This window comes from Crinia signifera, chromosome 3, assembly GCF_055691185.1.
Source record: "Crinia signifera chromosome 3, ASM5569118v1, whole genome shotgun sequence".
NCBI lineage: Eukaryota > Metazoa > Chordata > Amphibia > Anura > Myobatrachidae > Crinia > Crinia signifera.
The window spans coordinates 207,158,267-207,175,581 of NC_139219.1; the positions used below are offsets into that span (position 1 = coordinate 207,158,267).

The following is a 17,315-nucleotide window of genomic DNA, read 5'->3' on the forward strand; positions in this document are numbered from 1 at the left end:
TTTACCTCCTACGAAAGCTATAGGTTAATGTTCATTAGCCATTGGCTTACTAAGCTTGGAAATTTTCAACTAATTAAATTGCTCAAGGCATTATTACCAATTGTTGCAGCAGCGTGTATAGTCCTGTGTCTAACTGAATCTGCCCCTATGTGTGTGTTTGTTTGTATTCATTAAGTAACTCATTTGATTAAAAAATTCTCACATTGGGTTTGATCTAGCCCTGCAGAGGGGGTGCTAATACTGCAGTTTGAATGCAGTTGTGACATACTTGCTTGCATCAGCTCCTATGTCTACACATTGATTTCCTGCCTCCATGCCTGCTATGTAATGGGCCTTATTCTGGTTCATTCTCAGAGGCAAATTCCTTCTCAAATGGGTTTTGTGTTTACTCAGGAGAAAAAGGAAATTTCCAAGTCTCCTAAGTGCCCCGGCGCTGTTTAGAATTAACTCGTAAAGAAAAAATATATATACAATTGGAAAATGTACTGAGTGGCTGCTGCAGGGGAAAGAGGTCCCTTCAGTTTTCCTTCAGACAATACTGTTTTGGGGTTACCCACTGCGCTGTCAATCAGGACAGTATAGATTAAATAGAATTGGTCTAGATTCTGTAGCACACCAAGCAAAATGAGGAGGACACGCTGTATTTAAAACAATAAGTTTTTATATAGACAAAAAGTTAAATTAAATATCAGGTGGGTATAAAAACACAAATTGGAATATAATACATATAAAGACAATAGCTCATATAATAGAAAAAAAGCCTTGGTAGCAAGGTCAATATTATGACAATGGATTGCTAAAGACAAAAATAATAATAAATATCAGGTGGGTACATAAACACAAATTGGAGGATAATACACAGAAGACAATATTTGTAAAATCTTATAAAACCTCCTTGGTAGAGCCAGAGAAACTGTGGAGTGGATTGCAGACTTGGATGAACGTCCCATATATGGGTATGCTGGCGTCCCAGCGAGAATAATTTGTAGGGGATTCCCTCAGATTGAAGTCTGTTAGTGTGCACACGATTTAAAAGGATGATGCAGTGTTAGAACAAAAGCCAGACCTGGGTTAGCGAGTAAGCTGACACGCAGAAATTGTCCACACAGGTAGTGGCTTAATAGCAAATTGATGAACCAACTTGTTAGTAGGCACAGAGACACAGTTAGTAAGCCAAATGATAGCTCATAATGCGATGACGGTATAATAACACTCACAGATTTGTAGCGTTGGACTGGCAGCACTTCTGTGGAAGGAAGCGGCGACCTCGTTGGTTTGGTCGGTATATCTGGAGGTTAGCGGTCACGCTGAAATGGACGTCAGCATCCACGAGGTATTGAGTGGAAGGTGAAGGTAATTTCACGAGCTGTGTGCCGGGGAGTAGATGGTCTCCCGGCTGATAGCAGGCACGGCGTCCACGCTGAGATGCAAACAGCGTAACCGGAAGTGGGCGGCTTCAGTCACTTCGGGAAAAGGGCGGAAGTAGGTGTCCAAGTCTGCGCACAGTTCTGGCAGAAGGGGCGGGCAACGCGTTTCGTCTCCTAGGCACTGGAGACTTTTTCAAGCGACTGCTTGAAAAAGTCTCCAGTGCCTAGGAGACGAAACGCGTTGCCCGCCCCTTCTGCCCGCGACTGCGTTGCCCGCCCCTTCTGCCCGCGACTGCTTGAAAAAGTCTCCAGTGCCTAGGAGACGAAACGCGTTGCCCGCCCCTTCTGCCAGAACTGTGCGCAGACTTGGACACCTACTTCCGCCCTTTTCCCGAAGTGACTGAAGCCGCCCACTTCCGGTTACGCTGTTTGCATCTCAGCGTGGACGCCGTGCCTGCTATCAGCTCGGTTCATCCAAGTCTGCAATCCACTCCACAGTTTCTCTGGCTCTACCAAGGATGTTTTATAAGATTTTACAAATATTGTCTTCTGTGTATTATCCTCCAATTTGTGTTTATGTACCCACCTGATATTTATTATTATTTTTGTCTTTAGCAATCCATTGTCATAATATTGACCTTGCTACCAAGGCTTTTTTTCTATTATATGAGCTATTGTCTTTATATGTATTATATTCCAATTTGTGTTTTTATACCCACCTGATATTTAATTTTACTTTTTGTCTATATAAAAACGTATTGTTTTAAATACAGCGTGTCCTCCTCATTTTGCTTGGTGTGCTACAGAATCTAGACCAATTCTATTTTATCTATACTGTCCTGATTGACAGCGCAGTGGGTAACCCCAAAACAGTAAATTCCTTCTCAAATGGACAAAACCATGTGCACTGCAGGTGGGGCAGATATAACATGTGCAGAGAGAGTTAGATTTGGGTGGGGTTTTACTTCAAAGTGAGATCTATATTGCAGTGTAATAATAAAGCAGCCAGTATTTACCCTGCACAGAAACAAAAGAACTCACCAAAATCTAATTCTCTCCCTGCTCAGGTTATATCTGCCCCACCTGCAGTGCATTTGCCTCTGATAGTGAACCAAAATAAGGCCCAATGTCACTGTGCAAAATTGTAATAATAAAATGTTCCCCTAATATCCCAACCCATGTAAAAGAGACGGCCTATCTACAGTAAATGTAGCAAATATTTATGTTTTTTATTTTAGCAAATACACAAGTAATGACATCATCAAGTGTGTTGACTTTCTACAATGATACAAACCACAGCACCAACATTAAAAAATGGTCTTTATTGTAACAAAAGCTGTGTAGAAGAACTTGTCACTTGCTGATATAAACTGGAAATTGCTAAAGTAAAAAATGCAGACAAGTCCTGCACCCTAGTATGTGGAACCCTAACTAGAGGATGACAAATTGTTCTAGTTGGTATCATAATGTAAACATTCCACTTACTATTGTTACTAGTTTTTTTTTGTGTATCACCTTAATCACAAACTTTTGCTTCTTTTAAAGTACATAGAACAACTTTGAAACAGTGCATGCAACTAAAACATTTTTAGAACTTAAATACTTTAATAGAATACCTACTGTCACTATTTGGAAACGTAATAGATATGTGCTCTTCTCAAACTAACCAAGTCAATTCGATTAACCCAACATTGATTTATTATGTAGAAGTGATATTATTATACTGTACTTAAAATTAAGCTAACAGATGTGCTCACATTTTTGTACTAAAACCATTACATTCATTATTGATTTCAATAAAATATATTTTAAATCTCTCTGAAGAAGCTTTACGGTGATATATGTTTAATTATACTAAATAGAATAATGGTTTTTATTATATATGCATTTAGGAAATTTAAAAAAATTACCATTTCTGTTACAAAGCAAGTCAAGAGGCATTCCAGGCAGTAACATATGCCAGGCTGGGGGGACTAATATACAGGGAGTTCAGAAAGTCCCTCCACCGTTATCTTGTGCTAAGCAAATCTCATTATTGGGAATGTGTGCTAATAAATATGGCAACATAATTGTTTCTAATCACTTAATTTGCATGAAATACACCGGTGCTGTAGGATATCGGGCGCCACTCTTATTTCATACTGGTTTTGTCCCTCTCTGGTCTCCCACAGCTGCAGTAGAGAGACAGCTCTTATTTTGTAGCTACTTCCTGAACTCCCTATATCATTAAACTCCTCCCCTCCAACCTAACCCAACAGCACTATTACCAACATCTAAGAAGGGAAGTCAATTTGGCTTTTGTAAACCTTAAGGTGGCCATACATCTACAGATCGATTGTCAGATTGGGCTGGTTGGAACAAAAACCTGGTAGTATCTGATTGACAGTTTTTGGCAGTTTTCCAGCAATTCAAAGCAAATGGTCAACTGTCATTTGCTCTCATCCATTAACAGGATTTTGTTCCAACCAGCCCAATGGGACAACCGATCTGTAAATGTATGGCCAGTTTTACACTATGACCTTTTCTCTTTACAGAGAAGAGGTTAGCTATTTACTGTTAATGCTTACCACTATAATAACTCATGTGCAATAAAAGAAAATAATAAAGTAATATGTATAATAAAATCTTTGTTTGTTTTATTGTTTTGCATTATAATACCATTGTGAAATTGTGATTGCAATATTTTAGGATACAGGCCCAACAATAAAAATCCTCTCTTCATCCATCATTCTTTTCTAGTGGCAACCTTCCGTGGTCAAATGTAAAAGCATCCGAGTCCAGAAGCCGTGCAGAATGCCGACTGAACTCTGAAGTTTTATTAAATGGGCATCAATTTAAAAGTATGGATTTGCATGTAAAAGATTGCCCCTTTAAAAAAAACTCCAAGATCGTCCTGCATCCTGCACGGCCACCAAACTTTAAGGCTATTACATTTGGCTACTTTTGTTTGTTTGGTACAATTAGTGATAATTGTGAAATCATATTATTAAAATTTTCAACCTTTTTTTCTATACAAGCTGTTTGAGAAATTAATTTTAGGATACAGATTCACTGATGCTAAACCACTTGCAACTGGGGACTGCTGAGCTCTCCGAGCCATGTTGGCTGCGAAGTGCTGGATAGTTTACGCTCACGGGGAGCAGAAGACTCTTTAATTTGCTTTGATCTTATTAGCTCTGTTCATGCTGTTAAAGTAAAGATTTACAGCCCCACATATAATTATTTAATAACTCTGTTCATTAATTTATATGCATTTCTGTATCAAGCAAATTGCAGCATTTCAAATGCTATTAAATATTTCCAGAAATATAATATAGTATTTGGATTCATGCAAAATTGCTATTGCTACTGTTTTAATTTGAAAACCGTGGTACTACATGACTCTTGTTGTCTGGCAACTAAAAGAAGTGTTGTGATGGTATTGGTACAGTCAGCAGTGTTACTTTGGTTTTCCAACAATTGAAATCTGTCAGAAGTCCTAGTGAATGTATCAATTAGGGTGTAACCAGGGCTTAAAGTGGTCATGCAGAGGTGGGGGAACTCATATCTTGCCTTCCTCCCCCCATTAGGCAGAGACAGGGCCAGTGGTAGGGTTTTTGGCATCCCCTACAAACTACTGTAGAATGCTTTTCTGTGAGAATTACTGTACAGGGCCAATGTGGAGGTTAAAATGTTCCACCTCACCATTAGAGGTGGTGGAACTCAGTACCACCTCATTCCGCCTCACTTTAACCCCTGGGTGTAACCCTATGTTCCTATTTTTTTTAATTGCAGATGTTTATTGTACACAATAACAATATCATATACTGTAGATAGAATGACCAAAAATGGTGCATTCCTCAAGGTCCATATGATATATTCAGATTATAAAGGGAGAAAAAGTGAAGGCCCTTAAAGAGAATGGATGTGCAAGACTATATAATGGAAGAGACAGGTTTACAAGTGACTTAAAGCAATAAAATAAACATTAAAAAGGGGAAATCACTAGGTGATTGAAGGGAAGCTTAATTTTTTTTCTAAAGAGCAATTTTGTTCCCATGCATGTGACATGCCAGATGTAGGTTTTGGCTATGGAAAGTCGTGACTAATCCACTTGTTTCTAGTCAAGAGCCATGGAAGATTTCTCTGCTATGAAATCTTCTTGAAATTCACTCCTGATTATATTGGAATTATACATTAAAAAATTTGGATAAGAAGCTGATGGTTCTCACAACTGGTTTCTATTGAGGCTGAATTTGTACAGTCTTGCATTCATATGACTGACTAGCACTTTTCATTATTCGCTAATTTACAATTATTCAAACAGTGAGGTACTGTATATGCATACCCTTGGTCATTTTATGATGTCTTCTTCCAAAGATTTAACCCATATAAAGTCTCTTTAAGAAACGCATTGTCTTATTAACACTTAAAATTCCACTCTTCTTCACAAAAATTTGAAGAGACTAAATCATTTACAAGCATGAAATGTCAACAGTGATTGCAAATGGTTTGCTGAAGTGTGCTCTGTTACTTTTTAAATAAATATTGGGTACTTGTGTAATATCTGGCCGATTTTTTCATTGTATTGCATCGCATCGCACTACTTAAGGCATGCAATGTGATGCAATGCGATGCAATGCAATGCAATGTGATTTTTCATTATAAAGACCAGATTTCTTATTGTATCACCCATGGGTGATTTCATACCCCCACTATTCAACTACGCATGGAGTTAATTTTATATAGTGTGGCGAACGTAGCGAGCCACCGAGCCCGAAGCGTGGCGAGCGCAGTGAGCCCCGCGTGGGGATGAAGAATACATGTAAAGTAATCCGCATCCCCTCGCGGGGCTCGCCACGCTTCGGGCTCGGTGGCGCGCTGCGCTCGCCACACTATATAAAATCACCTCCATGCGTAGTTGGATAGTGGGGGTATGAAATCACCCATGGCTGACTATACAATTAAAAATCGGGTCTTTACAATGAAAAATCGCATTGCATCGCATTGCATGCCTTAAGTAGTGGCATGCAATGAAAAAATCGGGCACCCAGATAATAGACAAGTACCAAATATTGTAAGCTATTTTCACAATGTTATTCTCAAGATTATTTGTAAAATCCCATGAGTCAAAATCTAGCCTCTTCAAAACATGATCATTGACAAGAGCCCTCAATCTTTTATTGTATATGTTGTATGCATTGACAGGAAGCTCATTAAGAGGTGCTGCCCCTCCCCTCTTTATAAAACTAATTACAAGAAAGTACTGGATATGGGTGTTTTTAAGCTGTGTGTGTATACAATATATATATATATTGCAATAAAGTCCGTCACTCCCCACTGGCTCCTGCTCCACTTTAAACCTTGGCCTGGGTGCCCACTGTCAGCAGGAAGATCCAGTGCATGAATATTATGGACAATAAATAGCGTCACTCCAGGTACTTGTGAACCAAATTTTACTGTAAAATGTCTACAGTGTTTAGGGCCGGAGACCATCTTCAGGACAGAAACCTTACATTAGAGAAGAGGTATCTAAGAGGGTATATGGTTCATATATACCAATACATAAAGGCATCAATACAGCAAACCACATAGTGACCTGATTATCAGATGGACTGCACACAGGACAGCCTCTAGGTTACTGTATATACTCTAGTATAAGCCAAGTTTTTCAGCGTTTTTTGCCTCCCTCAGCGTATACTCGAGTCAGTTGCTTTGCATATAGGTGTAATATGGCCGCCGGCCTCGTGCACTAGACATCCTCAGTGCAGGAGGCCGGTGGCCATGTTGCTGTAGCCGCGTCTATGTTCAAAGTGGAGTCGGGCAGCGCCATGGAGTCACTCATCGGCGGACGGCTGGACGCAGGAGCAGGTCAGTGGCGGCGGCCGCGTACCACCTCACCCCCGGAGTCAGACGCTGGATTCGGTAAGTGGCGGCTGCTCCCCCGCCCCTCCGTCTGTGGTGTCCGTAGCAGGGGGCTCAGCCTGTGGTGTCCCAGGGGATCAGCCTGTGGTGTCCTGTGCAGGCAGAACATTCTGTGGTGTCCTGTGCAGGGGGAGCAGCCAGTGGTGTCCTGTGCAAGGGGAGAAGCCTCCTGTGCAGGGGGAGCAGTCTGTGGTGTCTTGTGTAGGGGGAGCTGCCTGTGGTGTATTGTGCAGGGAGAACATCCTGTGGTGTCCTGTGCAGGGGGAGCAGCCAGTGGTGTCCTGTGCAAGGGGAGAAGCCTCCTGTGCAGGGGGAGCAGTCTGAGGTGTCTTGTGCAGGGGGAGCTGCCTGGTGTGTATTGTGCAGGGAGAACATCCTGTGGTGTCCTGTGCAGGGGGAGCATCCAGTGGTGTCCTGTGCAAGGGGAGAAGCCTCATGTGCAGGGGGAGCAGCCTGTGGTGTCTTGTGCAGGGGGAGCAGCCTGTGGTGTATTGTGCAGGGAGAGCAGCCTGTGGTGTCCTGTGCAGGGGGAGCAGCCAGTGGTGTGCTGTGCAGGGGGAGCAGCCAGTGGTGTCCTGTGCAAGGGCAGAAGCCTACTGTGCAGGGGGAGCAGCCTGTGGTGTCTTGTGCAGGGGGAGCAGCCTGTAGTGTATTGTGCAGGGAGAGCAGCCTGTGATGTCCTGTGGAGGGGGAGAAGCCTGTGGTGTCCTGTGCTGGGGGACCACCTGTGGTGTCCTGCTATTATGCAGAGGGAGCAGCCTGTGGTGTCTGCTATTATTTACCAGAAGCTGCTACATTTCCCAGCCTAGGCTTATACTCGAGTCAATAAGTTTTCCCAGTTTTTTTGTGGTAAGATTAGGTGCCTCGGCTTATATTCGGGTCGACTTATACTCGAGTATACACGGTAGGGTTTATTTTTTTACAGAAAATAGATCCAATGGTAAATATACTCATTAATTTTAATGCACTATAGTTGACTCAGATTTTACAGCCTCTTTGGGTCATTGAGAGTCTGGTTTAGAATAGACAGTGACCTCATCTAGGTCATTTACACTGTAGGAGATCAGTTATACTGTAGGTTAAACTTGATGGATTGTATTTTTCAACCTCATAAACTGTATTACTATGTAACTATGCTAAGTATGCTATGTATTAATACTGTGTGTAAAGATCTTTAAATGTCATGCCCTGCGACAAACATTATCATGTCACAGCAGGGTCATTTTCCACATGTATGTATATTGCAACAGCTGCTGGGGAATCTCATACAGAGCTTGCATACAGTCAGTCAAATGCTGTCAGGGCCACTCATAACTTTCTTGAAGAAAAAAAAAAAACTTTGGAGTCTATGTACTAAGCCTTGGAGAAAAATATATACTATATGGAGGTAAAGTACCACAGCCAATCACCTCCTAACTGCCATGTTACAGCTTGTGTCTGAAAATGGCAGTTAGGCTAATTAGTTGGTACTTTACCTCTCTTCCCCTTTTATCTCTCCAAGGTTTAGTACAACATGGTCCATGTGCAGTGTTTGTTCAATAAAAATATTATTAAAATTAAAAAAACTTCCATGCGCCTTTCTGGTGCAATGCATGCCATCCTTCAACTGCATCACACTGATGTCTGGGCATGCTCACTGCAGAGGAATTGCTTCTGGGCTGCACAGACAGCAGCCCATAGAAGCACTGTACCTCTGGCTATTTGCACAGAATGGCTTCCTGTTGGTAGCTATTGCTGTCATCGCTCCATGTACTGGCAGCCTAAGAGGGGGAGGAGTTTCCAGCTCTGTGTATGATGATCAGTAGTAGCTTCCAATAGGAAGCTACTACATGCTTAACTCCTTCTCACAGTGATGGGCTGTTGCTGTGTCTGCCCTGCTGCATCATGGAGCATGGTGAGAGGAGGTTACCAGCATGTCAGAGACACAGACAGCCAGCACCAGAGCTCCGTGGGTAGCACGCACCTCTGCAGGGGAAAGCACAAGAGCTCTGGTGCTGTCTATGTCTCTGTTGTTGTGATTTTAACTGGAGGGGCTGCAGTCCTGCAGCCCTATAGAAGGAACCGCCACTGTTTAAGATGCAAAAACTATCATGAGATGACCTTGGGCCAGATGCACTAAGCTTCAAAAGTGACAAAATAGAGAGTGATGGCCAGCCAGCCAATCAGCTCCTGTCTGACATGTCAGAGACTGTGTTTGAAAAAGTTCCAGTAGGATGTAATTGGTTGGTGGTTTATCACTCTCCATTGTATCACTTTTGAAGCTTAGTGCATCTGGCCCTGAATGAGAAAATGCTGTTTGCAATGTGCTTAGATGTACCTGCACAAGAGCAAAGTGTACATATACATTATTCAAACCTCTTAAGGCCCATACACACTTGACGATTTTCACATGAAAATCGTTCAAAACAGCCGTTTTGAGCGATTTTCAGCTGAAAATCGCCTAGTGTGTATGCCCCACAGATTGCTTACTAGCGATGATGCGCGCTCCCGCATCATCGCTAGCGAGGACCCACGTCGGCTGGTTTTACCAGCATGCCAGCGATGATGGATGGTTTTTTATCCATCATCGCTGAGTGTGTACGCAGCACGGGCTGAAAGATTATCCACTTTCAGCCCGTGTACCGCCCCGCCGCCCCGCCGCCTCCCCCTGCTCTCCCCCCTTCCCCTCCCCCTGCTCGCAGCACGGAGACGGAGCAGGGGGAAAAAGACGCTCACCCGCCCGCAGCAGCTCCCGGTCCCCGCTGTCATCTGTCCCTCTGAGTGTCGGAACACGGCAAAGTGCTTCCAGCCGCCCGCTCCACAGTGTCCCCATACTGACGCAGCTCCACTGCCAACAATGAAAGGCTTCCCTATTTATTTATATATATATATATATATATATATATATATATAACCACTGCCACCAATGAAAGGCTTCCCTATTTATATATATATATATATATATATATATATATATATATATATAGATATATCTATAGATATATATAGATATATCTATATATATCTATATATATCTATATATATATATATATATATATATATATATATAACCACTGCCACCAATGAAAGGCTTTCCTATTTATTTATTTATTTATATATATATATCTATATATATATCTATATATATATATATATATATATATACATATATAGATATATATATAGATATATATATATATATATATATCTATATATATACAGTGGTCGAAGTGGGGCGGTATACGGGGGTATGGCATACCCCCACTTTAATCTGAAGATAAAAAAAAAAAGTTTTTTTTCCCCCTCAGGATACTCTCTGATCACTCAGCAGCACATATTGGGCCTTATTCTGGTTGGTGCGGCCGGGCCGTACGCGTACGTCCCGGGGTTTTTCATGATCTGCGCATGTGCAGATTCGCTAATGCGCAGGCGCGAACACTGAACAACGCTTACGGACGGGTCTCAACGTGCGAAAAAACCTGTACGCGAGTGTACGGGTATTGGGGGCGGCATAGGGGCGTGTTGAGGGGAGCGGCCGAAATAATGAGGGAAAATGGGCGTAAATATGGGCGTACACGGGGGTGTGCACAAAAAATGAGCGGTGCTACTACCGCACGATCGCCTAAAGCACCATTCATTTCGGACACCAGACAAGCGCCCGCCAACCGCCAGCTCAGACCACCCCTACAGATACCGCATGCCAGCGTGCGCCTGAGTTTGCTAATTAACGCTGATTACTACTCAAACACATACACCTGAATGAAATAAGCAATGCTGCAGTCTATTAAGTCCAAACCATTATTTCACTGCCTGCAAGCCACACACAGCACGCAAACACATTGGAAGCTTATCTTCTATACTTCTCCACATTTAAAGGTTTGTTTAATTTAAGGTAAGAATCTTTTTAAGACCTGCTTATATACGCTAAGGTAGGTATTTGCTAAACAGTTAGACACATTCACTACGTGCTTTCATAGACTTTACACAGTAGCACACTCAATCTACACAAGTCGACATGTGTCAACGTGTTCACTCTAATACTAACATAGGTTTTGTATTTAGGATACAATAACATAAACCACATCTAACACCTACAAAGGATGTTTCAGCAATGTTTTAAGCCCATGCCCACTATTTTGCACATTAATTAATTCAATCAATTAATTAATTTTCATAATTATAGTTGAAAGGCAAGATTTGCAGGTCCATATATATGAAGGGTATGTCAGCGTACACGGACGTACGCTCACTCTCACGAGCGGTGACATAAGCTGACTTTTCTATTGAAAACAATAGGGACCCGTCTGTGCAAGCTGGCGTACGCTCAGATAGCCGCAAGAAGTCGGTGGGAAGACGGCCGAGAGACGTCCGTAAACGGTGGTGTACGCTCAATTGTACGCCTGTTGTCGGAGTGCAAGGGCTGGGCCGTCCGCGTACGTTGCCGTACGCTCATTTGTACGCCACTCCCCTTCTACGGTATTTCTGCCCGTACGTAAGCGGCTGATTTGTGGGTGGACCTAACCCTAACGGCCGCGTACGGCTAGCGTACGTTAAAGGCGAACGTACGCACGTTTGGCCGCTCCGATCAGAATAACCTCCATTGTGCTTTTGTAATACCCCTGTACAACGGGGCAGTCTGGCAGGGGACGTTGATGGACAGGGGGGTGTCCGAAGGTGCGCACTATATTCACTCTTTACTTTTCCATACCCCCACTTCAAAATTTCCATACCCCCACTTCAAAATTTCCACTTCGACCACTGTATATATATATATATATATATATATATATATATATATATATATATATATATATATAACCACTGCCACCAATGCAAGGCTTCCCTAATAAATAAATAATAAAAAAAATATATATATATATATATAATAAATGTACAGCGGCACTGGGGTCTTCAAATAACTCAGACAACGTTAACATATGTGTCAACGTCTTGTCTGAGTTATTTGAAGACCCCAGTGCCGCTGTACATTTATCTCCTATTTATCTGCCCGGTCATCACCGGACACCACTGAGGGAACGGGGCCCATTATCCTACAGAGCTGAGTGCCGGCTATCTTGCCGGCTATATATACCACGGCCCACCAATGTATATTATAGCAGTAACAGCCGGGGTGGCGTTTACCTGATCGCTGGGCTCCGAATATACCCAGCCCAGCAATCAGTTCTGAATCAGGCTCCAAAAACAGAAATGCACTGAAATTAAAGGGCCCCTGCTCCCAACCTTGGAATTCAAACTCCGCCCATTATGAAAATATCCTTTTTTTAATGAAAGATTTTCATCAAAGTCTTTCGCCGCCTGAAAATCTCTCGCTCTTTGGTGAATATAGCTCAGTGTGTACGAACTACTTTGGTGAAAGATATATCTTTCAGAGATTTTGGCAAAGTCTTTTGAAATGAAAATCTTTAAGTGTGTATGGGCCTTTAAACTACTTTTTGTATGTCTTTGAGCTATGAATATATGATATAACTGTATATATAAATATAACATCTGGATGACTTACAAAATATGTCTCTTTTGTGTATGGTGGCATGGAGAATTGCTGGAACGGATTCAAATAAAATCTTTCTTCCTTGTTTTTAGATGTATTCATTTTTAATGTTGTTGGACGTATCACCCCAGGCTTTGTCTTCATATAAAAAAGGAGAAACAGAGTAAACACACACTGTGTAACTGGAAAATGAAACAGAGCGGGATATAGAAAACAGTCTTGTGCAGCACCCTAAGAAATAAATATATATCAAATGGGCTCTAATGAAGATACCAAGAAAAGTTTTGCATAATATTTAAATATATTAAATATAGACCCCCACAATGTGGAGTCTGGACTTCTACTATATGTACACAAAGTCAAATAAATAAAATGGGAGCACTCATAAAAGGTCTAATATATTTATTTTATGATAATAATATATTCCCAAAACACATATACAGTACAATAAACAACAATTAGAAATGAACAGGTGATTAAATAATAAGTAATTTAAGCATGGATCCAGCTAAAACAATATATGAATTTAAAATATATAGATGTTGAGAAAGCAGAAATTAATGATATTATTCAAGCAACAGTTGCATCTACGATGTTATGCTAATTTCCCAAATTTGTCCTTCCCTTGTGTACATCTGAGCATATGAAGAGTCCATAATAAAGACACCCATCACAACTGGACACTGCCAATGAGAGAGAACTACAGCTGGGACTGCCCCCACATGTAACCATTTGACAGCAGAAGAACCAGTTGGTCATCCTAGTTTTTTTTTTTTTTAACTTTTTGGTTACCTCAGTCATATTTGATCCTTATTTGTTTGTAAGGATATCTTTTGTCTATCCCAGGCATGTTTACATTGCTCTACTGTCTACCTCTACCTCCACATTCAGCACCGTACACAAATGGCAACAGGAAGCACACATTACATACAAATCCAAGGACTCCCACTGCTTCTTGTGAGCCATCAACACAAGCGAGAGCCTACATCTAGAGAGGCTCAGAGACAATTACTCAGCATTCTGAACAAATATAACAATGTGATCAATAGGAACGGTACACATTGCACTTTACTGACATCCAGCCATTCGAGTGAGAGACTGCTACACAACATTGTGGTATTGACGGTATTCAATCTTTACTACCATTTGCCATTTTTTATTGTCTATTTTTTATATTATTTTATTATCGTCTATTTTTATTATTAATAAATATTTGTTATTGCAAATACCATGGTAATTCATTTTTTATATCTCCCCTCAAATACCAGCACTGCAACTTTGTTGTTGTTTTGTTGTTGATAAATATAATCCCAATTGTTAATTTAAAACATTGTTGATTGTCTGCTTCAGGTATACACAATTGTCTAATCTAATTAGTTATATAAACCCTGGATAGGCACATTTTAAACTACCTTTGATAAATCTGCAACTAGCGTCCACAAAATGATAAAAGTTACACTCAATCAAATATCATCCAAATTATTCCGAAAATCATACATTCCGGAAAGTGAAAAAAAATTCTTGCTAAAAGCACTACTGGGTACATCTGTAACAGTATTATTGGGGACATGATATGTAACTGGCACTACTGGGTACATCTGTAACAGCACTGGGGATATGATATGTAACTGGCACTACTGGGTACATCTGTAACAGCACTGGGGATATGATATGTAACTGGCTCTACTGGGGACATCTGTAACAGCACTGGGGATATGATATGTAACTGGCACTACTGGGTACATCTGTAACAGCACTGGGGATATGATATGTAACTGGCACTACTGGGTACATCTGTAACAGCACTGGGGATATGATATGTAACTGGCTCTACTGGGGACATCTGTAACAGCACTGGGGATATGATATGTAACTGGCACTACTGGGTACATCTGTAACAGCACTGGGGATATGATATGTAACTGGCACTACTGGGGACATCTGTAACAGCACTGGGGATATGATATGTAACTGGCACTAAATATGTGCCAGAAAATGATTGCTTGGCATTTAAATTCAGTACCAGAGATAGTTCACAAACTTTGTGTCATGTTTTGAAACCTTGTTTCATGCACAAATAAAATATATGTTTGTGTATTTCAAGTGTTTGATGTGTTTGTACAACATAAATGCAAGATACCTCAGGATACATCATTGAAATATAAAACATTCTAAAATACGGAATAATCCGTTATCCAAAATTCTTCTGGTCCCGAGCATTTTGGATAAGAGATACTCAACCTGTATATTGTTTTGTCAGTTTGCTGTAGTGTATGGTTGTTGAGTATTTGACGTACATTTGACATTTGACTGTTTTATCAAGGCAAGCATGTTATCCTTCTGGACTTGGCTTTTATTATACTGTATCTGACTTGTATTCCCACCACTAATATGGTGCTATGTAGTATTTTGCTCCGTTATTCAATCATTTAGGTCTCTTTCTTTTTTTCATTTGTTCTGCTAGACATCATTAATAGATGGCAGAAAGAATTCCAATGTATGTCCCTATTTATTCAGTATGTTATGCATACTATTTATAAGATCTTTTCTCTTTTCAATTGTTTAGTGATTGATAGTATTAATCATGGAGGTACACTCATATAGTTATGTTACTTATTTCACATAAATTACATGTTTATTTATTGCACTCATTGAATGGATTTCATTTATTATATATCCATATGAATTTTAAAATTGTTATTCAAAGTAATGCTTACAAGAGAATTACTTAGTGTATGGTCTACAGTTGGGGTTCTCAAACTCGGTAATCAGGACCCCACACAGTTCACATTTTCCAGGTCACCAGGCACGTGCATCGGTGCATTGAATACTTATTGACACATTTTAAGAGATCCACATTTGGAGATACTGTAACTATTTCACTTGTTATTCTGGGAGGAGACCCGCAAAACACGCACTGTGTGGGGTTCTGAGGACCGAGTTTGAGAATCTGTAATCTACAGTCATACTTATCAATGCGTTTAATCCATTAATATTTATATATTACTTTTCACAATGCTTAAGCAATAATTTAAATATCAATTCCTCAGTAAGCCTAATAACTGATCATATGCTAAAAATGATTATCATTTCTAATTTAATGTTATGTGTTTGTTTACAATATTGTGACAAATAAAACTAATTACATGATTAGGTACTTGTGTATTATCACGGCACCCATTGCGTCGCATCGCATACCACTAATTATGGTATACGATGGCATGCGATGGAGCCGATTTGAGCCTTTCCCCGGAATGAGTGTACAATTTTAATATCGCGTTGCATCGCATGCCATTATAATGGCATGAGATGTGATGCGACGCGATTTCCATGTTAAATGACCATCCAGACCCGATTTTTAATTGTATCCCCACCCTGATGGGTAATGACAATGTTAAATCCCCCCCCCCCCCCATTGTTAACAACACCCCACTATCAACGCCAACCCGAAGTGTGGCGAGCCCAGCGAGCCCGCGGGGGGCGGCGGTATGCGTCCTCCGACCTTTTCAAACCCCCACTATCCACATTGGCGTAGAGTTGATGTTATATAGCGTGGCGAGCGCAGCGAGCCACCGAGCCCGAAGCGTGGCGAGTGCAGCAAGCCCCATGAGGAAATGCGCATTACTTCACAAGTATTACGCGAGCGCTCACCACGCTTCGGGCTCGGTGGCTCGCTTTGCTCACCACAGTATATAAAATCAGCTCCACGCCAATGTGGATAGTGGGGGTATGAAAAGGTCGGAGGACGCGTACCGCCGCCCCTTGCAGGCTCGCTTCGCTCGCTACGCTTCGGGTTGGTATTGATAGTGGGGTGGCGTTAACAATGGGGTGCGACGCGATTTTGTGGTTGTACAATGCCCTACGATGGAAATCGGGGGTGCCGTGATAATACACAAGTACCCATGATTATCTAAGTTTTATAATAATTAATTTAATCACTATACTCCCTCCTCATGTAATAAGAAAATAATGAAGGAATTGTCTCCAATTTGACAGGTAAGGTAACCTGGCAGGTGGAGAGCCAGGGGGCTTTAACATCAGCAGAGGACAGCAGCAGATTGCACATGAATTGCACAGGGTAACCACAGGGACTCTGGACAGGAACCTGGAGCCTTGGAACGCTGAGGACTGGATACACACAGGGATCAGACAAGTTGTTCAAGGCAGGGGTAATGGGCCAGAGGCCTCAGCTATATCACCCCTACTGGCCTGTGATTGGCTGCCAGCTGCAGCAGTAATTCCAGTAAGTCCTGGAAGTGCCTGTGCACACCTTTTAACAACAGAGTCATGTGATTGCAGGTGTCATGGCGGCACCCATGTGGCGTGGGACCAGCGTGGGACGCTGGCAACAGTTAAAGGTAATGCCGCTCAGATCCTGCCAAGGAGAGTACCCGGGGACGGCACAGGACGGGGGCCTGTGCTACAAGACACACCAGCAAGCGGGTAAGGAACGAACACGCTCGCAAATGCGAACGAGCACCGTGGTTTCTGACATAGGACATCATCTAACCCTGGATAATACCTCATACTGCGCATACTATAATGATATCATTTAA

The 17,315-nt window shown here is 41.5% G+C and overlaps 1 protein-coding gene across 1 annotated transcript in view; it reads right to left on the reverse strand.

The window, feature by feature from the left end:
• Positions 1-17,315, reverse strand: part of MLIP (muscular LMNA interacting protein) — a 106,514-nt gene that overhangs the window by 18,134 nt on the left and 71,065 nt on the right. The window contains exon 11 of the mRNA XM_083174968.1: positions 12,772-12,897. Within this exon, the coding sequence (XP_083031094.1) occupies positions 12,772-12,897 (126 nt within the window). The remainder of the gene's footprint in view (positions 1-12,771; positions 12,898-17,315) is intronic.